A 12,038-nucleotide genomic window follows, 5' to 3' on the forward strand; every position below is an offset into this window, starting at 1 on the left:
GAATGGCTACAGGTAACACTGGTTAGGTCAGCCATGAGGCCTTCTCCCATCTCGGGTCATTCTCCTGATGTGCTGCTGCAGCAGGTAGGTTTGTGACTGTAATATAAACCACGTTCACTTGCTGTCCTCTTGGCTCAGACCCACGGGGATGCCCAAGGCTGAGGGATGGCTGGAGGATTTGTTTTCAAAAGACCCAATTCCCTTGGTGTCAGGGCATCTTTTCTCACATACCAGTGAACAGGGAGCAGTGGCCCATAGGGAGCAGCTGAGCTGTGGTCTTGCTGAAGTCCTGCAGTGTAGGAAGCAGCATAGAGACCATAAGTGCCCTCTGTGTGTTGCTTTGCAGCAAGAGCAGATAGAGGCAGCAGGAGGCCTGAGGCCCATTGCCCAAGGGAAGCTTGGATTTTGTGAGCTCTTACAATCAGCTGTCATTTATGGTGTTTCTTATCGTTTCTGCAGTTGGGAATTAATAGGAAATTATTGCAACTCACAAATGCTCTGGATTTAGCTTTAATAGTGGAGGTGACTCGTGCTCGTCAGTTCAGCTGACGGTGAGAATGCATTCATTTTCCCCCAGCCCTCTGGAGGACTCGGTGTTGAGTGCAGAAAGGCAGTGAGTCACTGAAAAGCCTTTGCTTTGGTGCTGCTTATTTTTAAGAAATTAGAAAACAAATTTCCTGAACGCATCCATACTTGACAGCTTCTGTATTTCTGCTGGCCTCTTCAGGCTGACCTTTCGGGTGCGATACACTAAGCTGCTCTGTGTGCATGCAAAGTGTAACTTCTCAGACACTTAGGCAATTAAAATTGCTGTCATAAAATTCCTCTTGAAGCCAGCAACAATTTGTGCAAGCGTTTATGAACTCGGCGTCAACCTTTATAGGCACAGTAAGAATATAATTTGTTTCAGATTACATCCTGCTTAACTGCCCAGAGCCGCTATCAGCGAGAGGCAATTGCTGTCTTTTAATTTGGTTTATCACCTCTCAGTCAAATCACAGCTTTGGTTGTGAGCAAGAACTAAGAAGTGCAAGGAGGCACGAGGAGCTGGCAGGCAGCTCAGCACGGCCCTTCTGCTCCCCAGGGCTCCCTCAGGCGTTCACATCATCCTCGCGTATCAGCGAGCTGATGTTTGAGCAGAGTTACTGTTACTGCTCTTTGGATACACTTGTGCTGCTGCTTTTATTTCTGAGGAACGTTCACAGCTCCTCTGCAGCCTCCCCTGGTGTAAGGAGCGTTTCTTGAGAGTGACTTTCATCTCCAGGGTCTGCTGCCAATACCAGCTAATGAGGGCTGCGCTGTGGCGAAGGCAGGCGATGCTGTCTCAGAGGTGGCAGCACAGCTGGCAATGTCTGGAGCATGAATACAACAGTCCTCATCCCAGGAAGTTCTTAGGGAAGCAGAGATGTACCGTGGGTAATAAAGCTGTTCCTGGTTTTCCAGGCTCTTAGCACACAGAAGCAATGCTCTGTGCTCCTCCTGCCGTATCTCAGCACCAGGTTCCCTCACCACAATTACTTTCCCTGAGTTTTCTGGATTGCATCCTGTCCTGGTTGCAGTATGTGAAACAAACAAACAAAAAACCCCACCATCAATGTATGGCCATTTTTTCCTGGAATCGTTGTGAATAGTGGTTCTGTCTCTTCAGGAGTCTGTGCTATCTGCAGTGCCACATTCTTATGCTTAACCAGATGTGTCTGAAAAAGCTGACCCTGTGCTCTGGAGCTCACTCACTTGCTCATGAGAGAAATGCTGTGAGGGTGAGAAAACCCCCTCATTGCTTGGTGGGAGTGCAGTGCAGTTCACTGTTAAGGCCTGTAGATGAAATCCCAACCTTGAGCTCTGTCCATATAAATCAAGGGTAACGTGCCCTTAGCTTATGTGGAGTAATCTTGGAGTAAGTTTTTTATGCAGTTTAAAATGCCATCTTCCTGAAGATACTTTGATAAACCACATTTGTGAATTCAAGCATTCTTTTTCCCCTTTAGGAGGACAAAACACAAGGTGAGCCGTTCTTGTTTTTCCCAGCTCGTTCTCCATAACAAGTGCAGCATTCTTCCTTCCACAGGCTATTGGGTACTGATGGATGTTTCCAACAGCCCTGAGCGAAACCCCTGCTCTCCTGATGAAGACCAGCAGCTTTCTGACGACGAGGTCCTAAAGGAGAGCGGTTCAGAGCGGGGACTTGATGGAGAGGGTGGGCAAGGCAGCGTCCTGGGTGAGGAGGAGGAGGCAGCCCGGGCCCTGAGCCGTGGTGAGGAGAACCACTCGGATGAAGAGGACCACTTAAGTGAAGCCAAGTCTCAGGACTCTGACAACAATGAGCAGAGTGGGGAGCTGAAGAGCCCCCAGCCTCGCAAAGGTGAGGAGGAAAACCGTGCTAATGACCTTGGTGATGAAGCATCTTCTGTCACCCGGGAGCTGGATGAGCATGAGTTGGACTATGATGAGGAGGTTCCTGAGGAGCCAAGCGCTGCTCCTGCAGAGGAGGATGTGGAGAAAGCTGCTGGTGAGGATGATGAGGAAGAGGAGAAAGGAGACGACGCCCCTGAGGAGGAGAAGAAATCCAGCAGTAAAAGTGATGATGAAAAGGATGGCCAGGATGCCGTCAAGGAGAAGAAGAAAGAAGAGGATGATGGAGAGATTGATGATGGTGAAATTGATGTAAGTAGGAGCTGGTCTGGGGTGGACAGTTCTGCTGGGTGAGACCTGTCCTTGTGTTTGAGCTGTTGCCTCATGGAGTGTCCTGCCTTTCTCTCCTCATTTGCACTGGTGTCTGTGCTAGTTGCATCCCCAGCATGCAAGTAACAATGTTTCCTTCAGAGGTATAACTGTTGTGGGCCAAGTCCTGACCTCAGTTTCTAGGGCATCCACTGCCACGTACTGTAGAAGAATTGTGCCACATATTGCTGGAGCAGTTGCAAGTAAGCTATTAGCTGCCTAGTGTGGAACAGCTCCAGTGCCTTAAGAAACTACTCTGCTTTGGCTCTCGGAGGACGTACAGATGATGCTGACAGCAAATTAGTTAGTGATTCATTAAGCATTCATAAGTGTCTCATCAGGATGGTTTGAGAGGCTGTAGTGCAGCTCCTGGACTTGGTGTCAGGGGTACAAGAAACCCAGGGCCCCAGGAACAACAGGAGGAGCAGACTGTGCTGGGATTTGTGGGGAGTGCTTAACCAGGCAGGCCCTGAGGGCTGGTCATCAGGTAGGGGGTGTGCAGACCCAGTCAGTGCTGTTTCAGCTGAGAAACACATGTAAGTATTTAGGAAAAATGGAGCACTGTTTGTCGTGCTGTGCTCTGGGGCTTCATGGTCAGCTATTTTTCCCCCCAAAAGTTGTGGGGTTTTTTGTTTCTAAAACAAAGCAATGCAGCTTTGCTTCATCGTGCCTTGCTCTGGCAAGCAGCTTCCTTAACCACTGATGGCATTTTCCAAAAGTTTTGTGTATTTCTTATTGAGTTAGGAGGAATTTCAGCATGTTGTGAGGGAGTCCAGGCAGGATAAAATAAATTCCTGGCGCCCTGACTCCGTGCCTGCTTCTTGATTAAAATATGAATGCTTTCCTTTAGAATTCACGGCATTCTTAGGAGAGCTCTCCTTACAAAGCACAGGATGAATTTGTACTCTGCTTCTCATACATTAACTCATAACAGGGTTCCCAGCTGCCTGATTCCAAGGAGACCTCACAGAAATAAATACTTTCCCTTTTGTTCCAGTACGGCCTCTGCAGAGACTTCACACGGCTCTTTTGAAAGCAGCCGAGTTGAGCTGGTTGTGCCATTCTCTCATCCTTGAATGCCATCCCTGGCTTTTGGGCAACCTCTTAAAGCTCCACGTTTTGCTCTGCTTTCAGACTCCTGTCTTTGGAGGAGGGGATATTAATACAGGTTTTAATGTGAATGAAAGCGTAGCCTTTAAAATCAGCTCTTGCTCAGGGGAGCGCTCCTTGCGTTGCCCTCAAAGGGATGCAGAAGGGGCTGTTAATCCATCTCCCTGCAGACTCTATCTAGAGACAAGCAGTGCTTTTTCCTCCTTTCCAGCTTCTGCACTGATCAAAGTATGCAACTTTCCTAATCTATTCCCACTGCTGCCGTGGGGCTGTTATTTTTGCCTTGTAGTGGGGAGGCCTCTGCCAGCTGCTCCTTGCTCAGATGTTTTGTGTGCTGAGAAATGAGTGGTGAACAGAGACTGTGAGATAAGGCGTGTGCCTTTTAGGAGAGGTAACTGTTTTTCTTGAGTGTGTGTCGGGTGCCTGACAGCTGTGTGCTCACGTAGAACAAAGGGAAGGCAGGTACTTCAAAGCCCTGACTGCTGTCTCCTAGAGGAGTTCCATGGTGGTTGCTCTGTGCTCGTCCCCTGTGGTTCTGAGTCTTTGAAGAAAGCTCCATCATCCTGAGTTGCTTCCTCTGTAACTGCTGCGTGGAGCTGAGGAGTAGAGAATCACACGACGGCTTGGTTTGGAAGGGGCCTCAAGGATCATCAAGCTCCAACCCCCCTGCTGTATGCAGGGCTGCCAGCTTCCATATCTAATAGTAGCCCAGGCTGCCCAGGGCCCCGTCCAACCTGGCCTTGAACACCTCCAGGGATGGATGGGGCATCACAGCCTCTCTGGGCAGCTGTTCCAGCACCTCACCACTCTCATAGTAAAGAACTTCCCTCTTATATCCAACTTAAACCTTCCCTCTTAGAGAGTGACCATATTGGGACACTGCATTAAGTACTCTACTCAGGAATTCTGCTGTGTAATTTAAATCAATTAATGGAAGGAATTTGCTTGAGCTGAGCAGGTGTGACAGGAGTGCCTAGTAGGGCCAGGCAGTGTGGAGGCTCTGGAGGACAGAAACATCACCCAGCTGTGCTGCCATAGCTATCTGTGTGCACTCGTAGCCTGCAGCAAGGGAAGGCAATGCAATTGAGCTCGTTTGCATGAGGCTTCCTCTAATTGCATTCCACCTGCTGTCAGCTGGAAGTGCACAACCAGCCTCGTTCAACCAAGGTACGTTAAGATTTTAATCCACTGTACCATTGATTATTGAGCCTCTGAATGTACACTGAGTAAATTGGTGCAGCACAGTCTACATGTGGTGCCAGGATGTTTGTGATGCCTGCTGGGCTTTGCAGTCAGCTTTGGAAAGCACTGAAGTTGATCCATGTCCTCATTGCTAGCAGTAAGTTGTGAATATACTCAAGGGTGTTTCTCACAGCCTTTTCTTGAATTTCCCCCCTGCTTTGCCTCAGGGTGTGCTTGCAGTGGTTGATCTTGGACCATGTTGTGACATGTCAAATCACTGCATGAAGTGTCAGCCTGTCTGTCTGTTCCAGGACGATGACTTGGAAGAAGGAGAAGTTAAAGATCCCAACGACAGAAAAGTGAGGCCACGTCCCACCTGTCGGTTCTTCATGAAAGGTAATGGCATGCTGTGATGGTGGAGGCAGACCCAAGGTGCTGTAGGTTTTCTCCCTCTCACCGTTTTGTAGCAGTTAAGCTGCTCTCTGCACAACAGTCTCTGTCCCAGGCATCCCCAGTGTCAGCTTCCTGGTGGCCAGATGCTGAATTTACATAGGGCCAATATGCAAAAAAATCCTGTGACCTGGGTCTGTTGAACCCAGGAGAAGCAATTAAAGGAGAACTCACCAGCGTGTTCAAAACAGGATGGAATAAAACTGCTGGGGCTCATTTGACAATTGGTTGCTGCTTAAAGAGGTTCTGTGATGTTATTCAATGGAAAACAAAAATGGCAAATTTCATTCTTTCTTATCAAGCTGATGCCTTACCACAATGTAATTGTTTCTTGTAATTTGATGGCCAGCTCACTTCCCCAGTTATTAAACAGCTCTCCTTTTTTTTTTTTAAACTGAAGGTAGGGCTGGAGATCTTGGTAAGTCATGTTCTAAGCTATAGTTCTTCATTCAGCCCCCCTGATGCCTACTTTCTGACTGTGCTTTACTGACAGTCCTCACTGAACAATTGATTGAAATCTGAAATTAAAAGGAGGATGGAAAGCAGGGTGGAGTCCTCCCCTTTGCGTCAGCAGCACAGGCAGCATAGGGACCTGCTTGGGGATTTCCAGGCATGTGCCCATCACCCAGCACGTCCCTGGCTTCCTGATCTACCTGTGCTGAGCCTGATAAGGATGCTGATGGCACAGGGAAGTTCCTGTGCTTATTCCTCAATCCTTTGCACAACACACGCCTCCGCTGGATGGCAATGTTTGCCTGAGTCAAAGTTCAGGCTGCGGGATCTCCTGCCCCAGGTGTTCTTTGACTTGGCACTGCTTCAGGTAACGCTGACACTCGCTTTGCCTTGCCCCCCCTCAGGGCTTTGTTGCCACCAGTGAGGTCAGGTGCTGCTCACTTGGGACCTTGAGGACATCTGGATTTTCAGCCTCGCTGTGTCTGATAAGCACACGTACGGCTGTGCCTCTTCTGTTGCATGAATGATGAGCTTGACAGCTTTCAGGGATGGAGCTTGGCGTGTGGCTGCTTTGCCACGTGCCCCTCAGGGGATCGTTCCCCTTGACACCTCTGTGTGAGGTAGCAGGAGCTGGTGGGGGGTCTGGCAGACCCCTCCTGGCAGGCATTCAGCTGCATGTTGAGCAAGGATGCTGCAGCCACAGCGTGCCTCTGCAAAGGGATTTGTGCTCTCACTGTTGCTGACAGCACGACAGCATCTAGTGTTATCTCTGACTGTGGTTAGTCTGGGACTAATGAGGAGCGTTTCCACAGACCAAGAGCTTCCCTTTACCCAGGTGCAGCATGGATTTCTGACATGTTTCTGAGGCCAGGGAGGCTTCTTGGGCCACGTGCTGCTAGCACGTAAAATCAATGTGTTAATGCCTGAGGGAGCACAGGATTAGCGGTGCCTCTGTGATGCCTTTCTCTGGAAAATCTGCAAAGTGTCTGTTGCCAGATGCAGAATGAATTGCCAGCAGGAATAAATAACGGGGATTGTTTCTAAGACAAGCTGAATTAAAATCAGGAATTGGCTTTGCATCCTGCTACAGACCCCTGAGCGCTGCCATCTCCTTGAGATGATGGCTGAAGCTAATGAGCAAGCTGCTGCAGGTTGCTGGCTGCTGCCCTCCTTAGCGGTGTCTCCGTTCCTGCTTTGTGCTGGCAGGCGTGTGGAGTCAGCTGCAGGGAAAAGTCTTTGATGTACGGTTGTGCCTCACCAGAGAGCTGCTAATTCCAAATGCACTGTGATGTTTTCTTTGCTGTCAGGTTATAGTGGTTGTTTTCTGTAAAAGGTGAAGCTCTGAGTTGAGGCATTTGTCTTTAGTATGGCTTGCAGAGCTCACGGACTTATTACGGCGTTTGCTTAACGGTGTGTCTGCATCCATCACTCCCTTCTCCCTGGCATAATAAGATTCTTGTACGTTCATCTGTTTGTGAATGGAGCTGTTGAATTTATCCTCCCTGGGACAGTGAGGAGTTGACAAGAATATGCAAGTAGGCAAAGCTCAGCAAACTGGGAGAGAAGGGTGGTCAGGTATCCGGAGCAGCGTTGTTCCTTGATGGGTTTCGAGTGGTGGTGGTGGCCCTGAACGAGCATTGCTGTACTGTTCAGACATGCATGGATCTAACAGAGAACTCTGTATTTCCACAGGTCATTGCACTTGGGGCATGAACTGTCGATTTATACACCCCGGAGTGAATGACAAAGGAAATTACTCCTTGATCTCCAAGCCTGAGCCCTTCTCCCCGAATGGCGCACCGCCCATCGGCCCTCACCCGCTGATGCCAGCCAACCCGTGGGTATGCACTCCTTTTGTGTGAATTCCTGGCTTCTGCATTCAGCTTCTGTCTCGTGCTCCAGGAGGAGCGAAGGTTCTGAGTTAGTGTTTTAGCAAAACTCTGTACGCTTACTGCATATGTGATTCTGAAAAGGTGGTCTTGAAGTTGCTAGTAGAGGGGAGTAATTTTCCACGTGTGTCCCAGCGTATGCCCTGCTGATGCGTCTCCAGAGATTCTGAAGGTATTCCTGAGTAGCTATTTACAAAGCAAATGTTTGCTTAGAACTAATGTTGAATGTCTGTCTCCTTCTCCTTCCCCTTGTGACAGGGAGGGCCGGTGGTTGATGAAATCTTACCTCCCCCTCCTCCGGATCCTCCAACAGAAAGTGCCTGGGAGCGAGGACTCCGGCATGCGAAGGAGGTGAGTGGCATCCTCAAGCATGCTGGCTTTCTCCAGAACACACAGACAGGTCTCACTGATAGCAGAATGCTAGCAGAGCTTTCTTTTGCAGCATGTCATGTAGGCTCTTTCTCAGAAGCCTTCCTTTTGCCTTTTAATTTATTGAGTGCTGCCTCCTGCTATCACAGTTCTTGTGCAGGCGAGAGGAGCTGACATCCAGGTTTGTTTTTCCTGTTAGCCTGAGCCATGGGGGAGCTTGTGGCCCAAGGCAGTTAGAGAAAGCTGAAGTCATGCCCTCAAGGAAGCTTGAAAAGCTGGTCGTTTCCCTTTCTGTTTTTGTAGCACCCACGTGTCTGATCATTTCAGAGCATGGGGTTTGCGTGCTTGAAATGTAGTACAGCAGCTGTTCTGAGCTGATCTGGTAGTGAATTACACTTTCTGCAGCAAGGAAATTCCTTTGTGTGCGCATTCCTGAGACTTGGGCAGAAGAAGGACGCTTGAGTTGAAGAACACATTTCTCCCAAGTGAAGGATTCTTCTGTGCCTTCGGGAAGTTCTCTTCACAGTACTTTTTTTTTTCCTCATAGGTATTAAAAAAGGCAACAATGAGGAAAGAACAGGAGCCTGACTTTGAGGAGAAGAGGTTCACTGTGACTATTGGAGAAGACGAGCGTGAATTTGACAAGGAAAATGAGTTTTTCCGTGACTGGAATTACCGCATCACCAGAGACGTCCGAGATCCAGCGTAAGATGCAGCTTGGTTCTTGCCCTGTGGAATGGATGGGTGGGAGTGCAGTATAGCATGGCAGCCTTCCAGTAGCTGAGCAGGAAGAATACCTGTCACCAGCTCATTCTTCTGACTTCTTTTTCTTTTTTAATTGCAACTCGTGAGGGATTTGAACACTGAAATTGGGGTTGTAAAGCTGGTATACCCTCAGCATCCAAGAGCTTCGTGGCAGCTGCCATGCTGTCACAGCTAGCTGAGTGTTTAGTTGCAAGGTTATTGAGACAGAAGACTCTTAACAAATGTCTTGACCAGTCCCTAGTAAGCTGTTCAGTAAGGCACTGGTCAGAAAGCAAGCCTGGTAGATGCTGCTGCACAGCCTAGGCAAAAACAAGCATCCTGAACCTAAGTTGTAGGTGGCTGCTAAAGGAGGTAGTAAAACATGAAATGTTAGCCACCTCAGACACCATCCTGTCATGGCTGAGAGCAGGCAGGCAGAAGCAGGTGCAAGGGTACATCAGTGTGCTTTGGGAGATGTGCATAGCAGTTCTGAGGCTAAAAGATGATATGGAAAGCAACATTTAAAGCAACATTTAAGAGAGAGGTTTGTGTTCTGTAGTGTTGTAGGTGAAGCCATGGTTTTTCTCTCACACATGCATCCCCTGTTCCTCCACATACAGATTTTGGAGATATTTCCACTCAGTTCTACAAACTGACCGATCGGTTCCCCCTGTTAATTCTTCCCCTTTGTAGGAATCAGCCTCTGTCTTCTTCTGAGAAGGCATTCAGTTGTACCTGGGGCACATTATGAGCAGTGCTCTGTGGGTTAACCATAGAGCATCCTCGTTTTATAACTGTACAGTTACAGCATCTTCACTCAGCGTCCTTCTGTGCCATTGCCTCATTTATGTAAGGATTTGCTGTGCTGGGTGCAGGACTGTCTGTGCTTTCATACAGTCAAGCAAAAAGTTTGCTCTCGCATGTAGTCAACATTAAATAGCAGTAAGCAAACATGGAATTTCTGCAAGTTAATGAATTTTACGTAGAAGCAGATGGAGATGTTAAAATATTATGATGTGTAGTGTGCACAGGCAAAAGTTACCAAGTAGTTACTGCTGTATGCTCTAGAAATAGTGATTTCTCTCTCGTGCACAGATTGACGCCAGCAAATAACCACTGATGGTTCAGCTGGAATGTTAATAAATGCTTTCAGAATTGTCTTGTGACGTATGGAGATGTCTAAATAGTTCATGAATCCCTTTCTCTTTTTTGAAAAACTATAGGGAGGTGGACATCAAAGAAAACATTAACTATGGGTAAGCAGGTCTTTGATTCCAGTACTGTTGCAACTGTAAGAAAATATTCCCCTTCTTTTTCTCCATTGCACTTCTGAAAACTTCCGAGGCCACAGACAACTGGCACACAGATGTGGCTGGCAGTTCACTGACTGAATGGATGTATTTTGGGGGTGATGCCAATTATTCACCTGTAATTATTTAAATGCACGGCAGGGGTGCTTATGGTATGAATAAAAACACTATAAATGGATATGGGAAGGGAATGCAGAGATTGGGATTTGAGGCTGGGTTAAAAAGTGAAGAGCTTCCTTTTTTGGGGTAGCCTGAGATTTCTTTTATTCAAACACCTGATGTCACTGAATCTCTACTGCTACCTCGTTGGCATCAGCTGTTGGTAAAGGCTTGGCTAGCAGTATTCAGGATTCCCTGGTATGCTTTCCTTTGGAAATCAATTCAGACAGAAACACAGAGATCTTAAACCATTTAAAAGTGCTGAAAGAAATACAGGCAGCCTCTAGACTGGCAGGGGAGCACTTTCATGGTAGCCTGGCTTAGGTTGTTTGGCACTTCTTCAAATGCAAATTCCCCCTACTCATGAGCTGGAGTCCCACTGTGGATGACCTGGAAGTTGGGAGCACTTTATAATCCTAGTTCTGCCACACTACCTGTTCTGTGGCCCTGGAAGTTTCTTGTTTCCCATACCCACCTCCCCATCTGTACCATGGATCTGATATTTGCACTCCAGGTGGCTGGCAGGGATTGGATGTGGTTGGATATCCAAATTAAAAAACATCAATCAAAACCATCAGAAAATGCTAACAGAAACCTTTTGGAGGCATTGAGATATAAGGAGGGGTGGGATTTAGATCCTTTTCCTCCTCAAAAGTAATTACAGTTCTTTGCAATTGAGTAGCATGTCGTGTGCCCCCCCAGCCCATTTGTGCACTCGGGGCTTTTCCACTGGAGGATATCAGCTGCAGTTGCAGTTACCTTTGATGCATGGAGTATTCCAGGTGCAGGGACTCAGCACTGCTGTCTGCATCCAGAGCTGAGCTGTTCAGCATCGCTCTGCTTCCAATCCAGGCAGCACTGCTGTGCACCCGTCGCCTCTGGTGGCTGCAGAGCAGGAGATGGCAGCCTGCTGTGCTTGGGATGTGCTCGAGAGAGCTGTGTGTGCAGGCACAGAGTGCAGCCCTCGGTCAGCGAGGCAAAATGTGTTCTGTTACATTTGCACACGTCTGAAGTAGCTGTAAGAAGCAATTCTGTGTTTGTTACTGCATTGATTTGAAGGCTGAACGGGGTCAGTAGTGTCCTTTCCTGGGCTATGGAGAAAATGTGGTGCTTTTCTCTGATAAGCTTCATTTTAAGAAGGCGGTTTCTGTGTGGCGTATGTAGGAAACAAACCACTTTCTGCAGCCATAATCCACAGAGCATTTCTTGTCGGTACACAGTGGCTAAGAGCTGACCTAGGCTATGTAGTGTTTCTGTATGGTGACAAAGCCATGTTTCCCTTTCTAACCTTCTGTTTTTCATTGTAGGCTTGATCCCTATGCAGATCCCTATTACGACTATGAAATAGAACGGTTCTGGCGTGGTGGGCAGTATGAGAATTTCAGGGTCCAGTACACAGACCCAGATCCATACCGTAACTACAGAGTAAGTAAGGTGATACCTCTCCCACACCTTCCCTTCCAGCTCTCCTCCAGTATTTCTGCTGCTCGTCACATTCCTGTGCAGCTGAGCCAGGATTTCTCTCCTATGTTCAAGATGCCAAATCTTACAGCAGTTTAATCTTCGGTTACTGTGCAGAACATGCGAAGTGATGGAGCTGGCAGCTCAGTGGCACTGCTGGGTGCAGCTTTCTGCTCTCCTCACTGAAGGT

At 48.0% G+C, this 12,038-nt stretch overlaps 1 protein-coding gene across 3 annotated transcripts in view; it reads left to right on the top strand.

Annotated features, from left to right (window-relative positions):
• Positions 1-2,052: 2,052 nt before the first annotated feature.
• The window catches only part of ZC3H18 (zinc finger CCCH-type containing 18), a 33,843-nt gene continuing 23,857 nt past the window's right edge, over positions 2,053-12,038 (top strand). For 2 of the 3 annotated variants that reach the window (XM_042821392.1, XM_042821393.1), the window contains exons 1-7: positions 2,053-2,664; positions 5,325-5,409; positions 7,609-7,757; positions 8,064-8,156; positions 8,722-8,879; positions 10,142-10,174; positions 11,695-11,812. In XM_042821392.1, coding sequence (XP_042677326.1) covers positions 2,083-2,664; positions 5,325-5,409; positions 7,609-7,757; positions 8,064-8,156; positions 8,722-8,879; positions 10,142-10,174; positions 11,695-11,812 — 1,218 coding nt within the window. In that variant the 5' untranslated portion in view covers positions 2,053-2,082. The remainder of the gene's footprint in view (positions 2,665-5,324; positions 5,410-7,608; positions 7,758-8,063; positions 8,157-8,721; positions 8,880-10,141; positions 10,175-11,694; positions 11,813-12,038) is intronic. The other variant, XM_042821394.1, reaches the window with a different exon arrangement.

This window comes from Centrocercus urophasianus, unplaced genomic scaffold (genome assembly GCF_019232065.1).
Source record: "Centrocercus urophasianus isolate 14NV4802_14NV808 unplaced genomic scaffold, USGS_Curo_1.0 seq_2, whole genome shotgun sequence".
Lineage (NCBI taxonomy): Eukaryota > Metazoa > Chordata > Aves > Galliformes > Phasianidae > Centrocercus > Centrocercus urophasianus.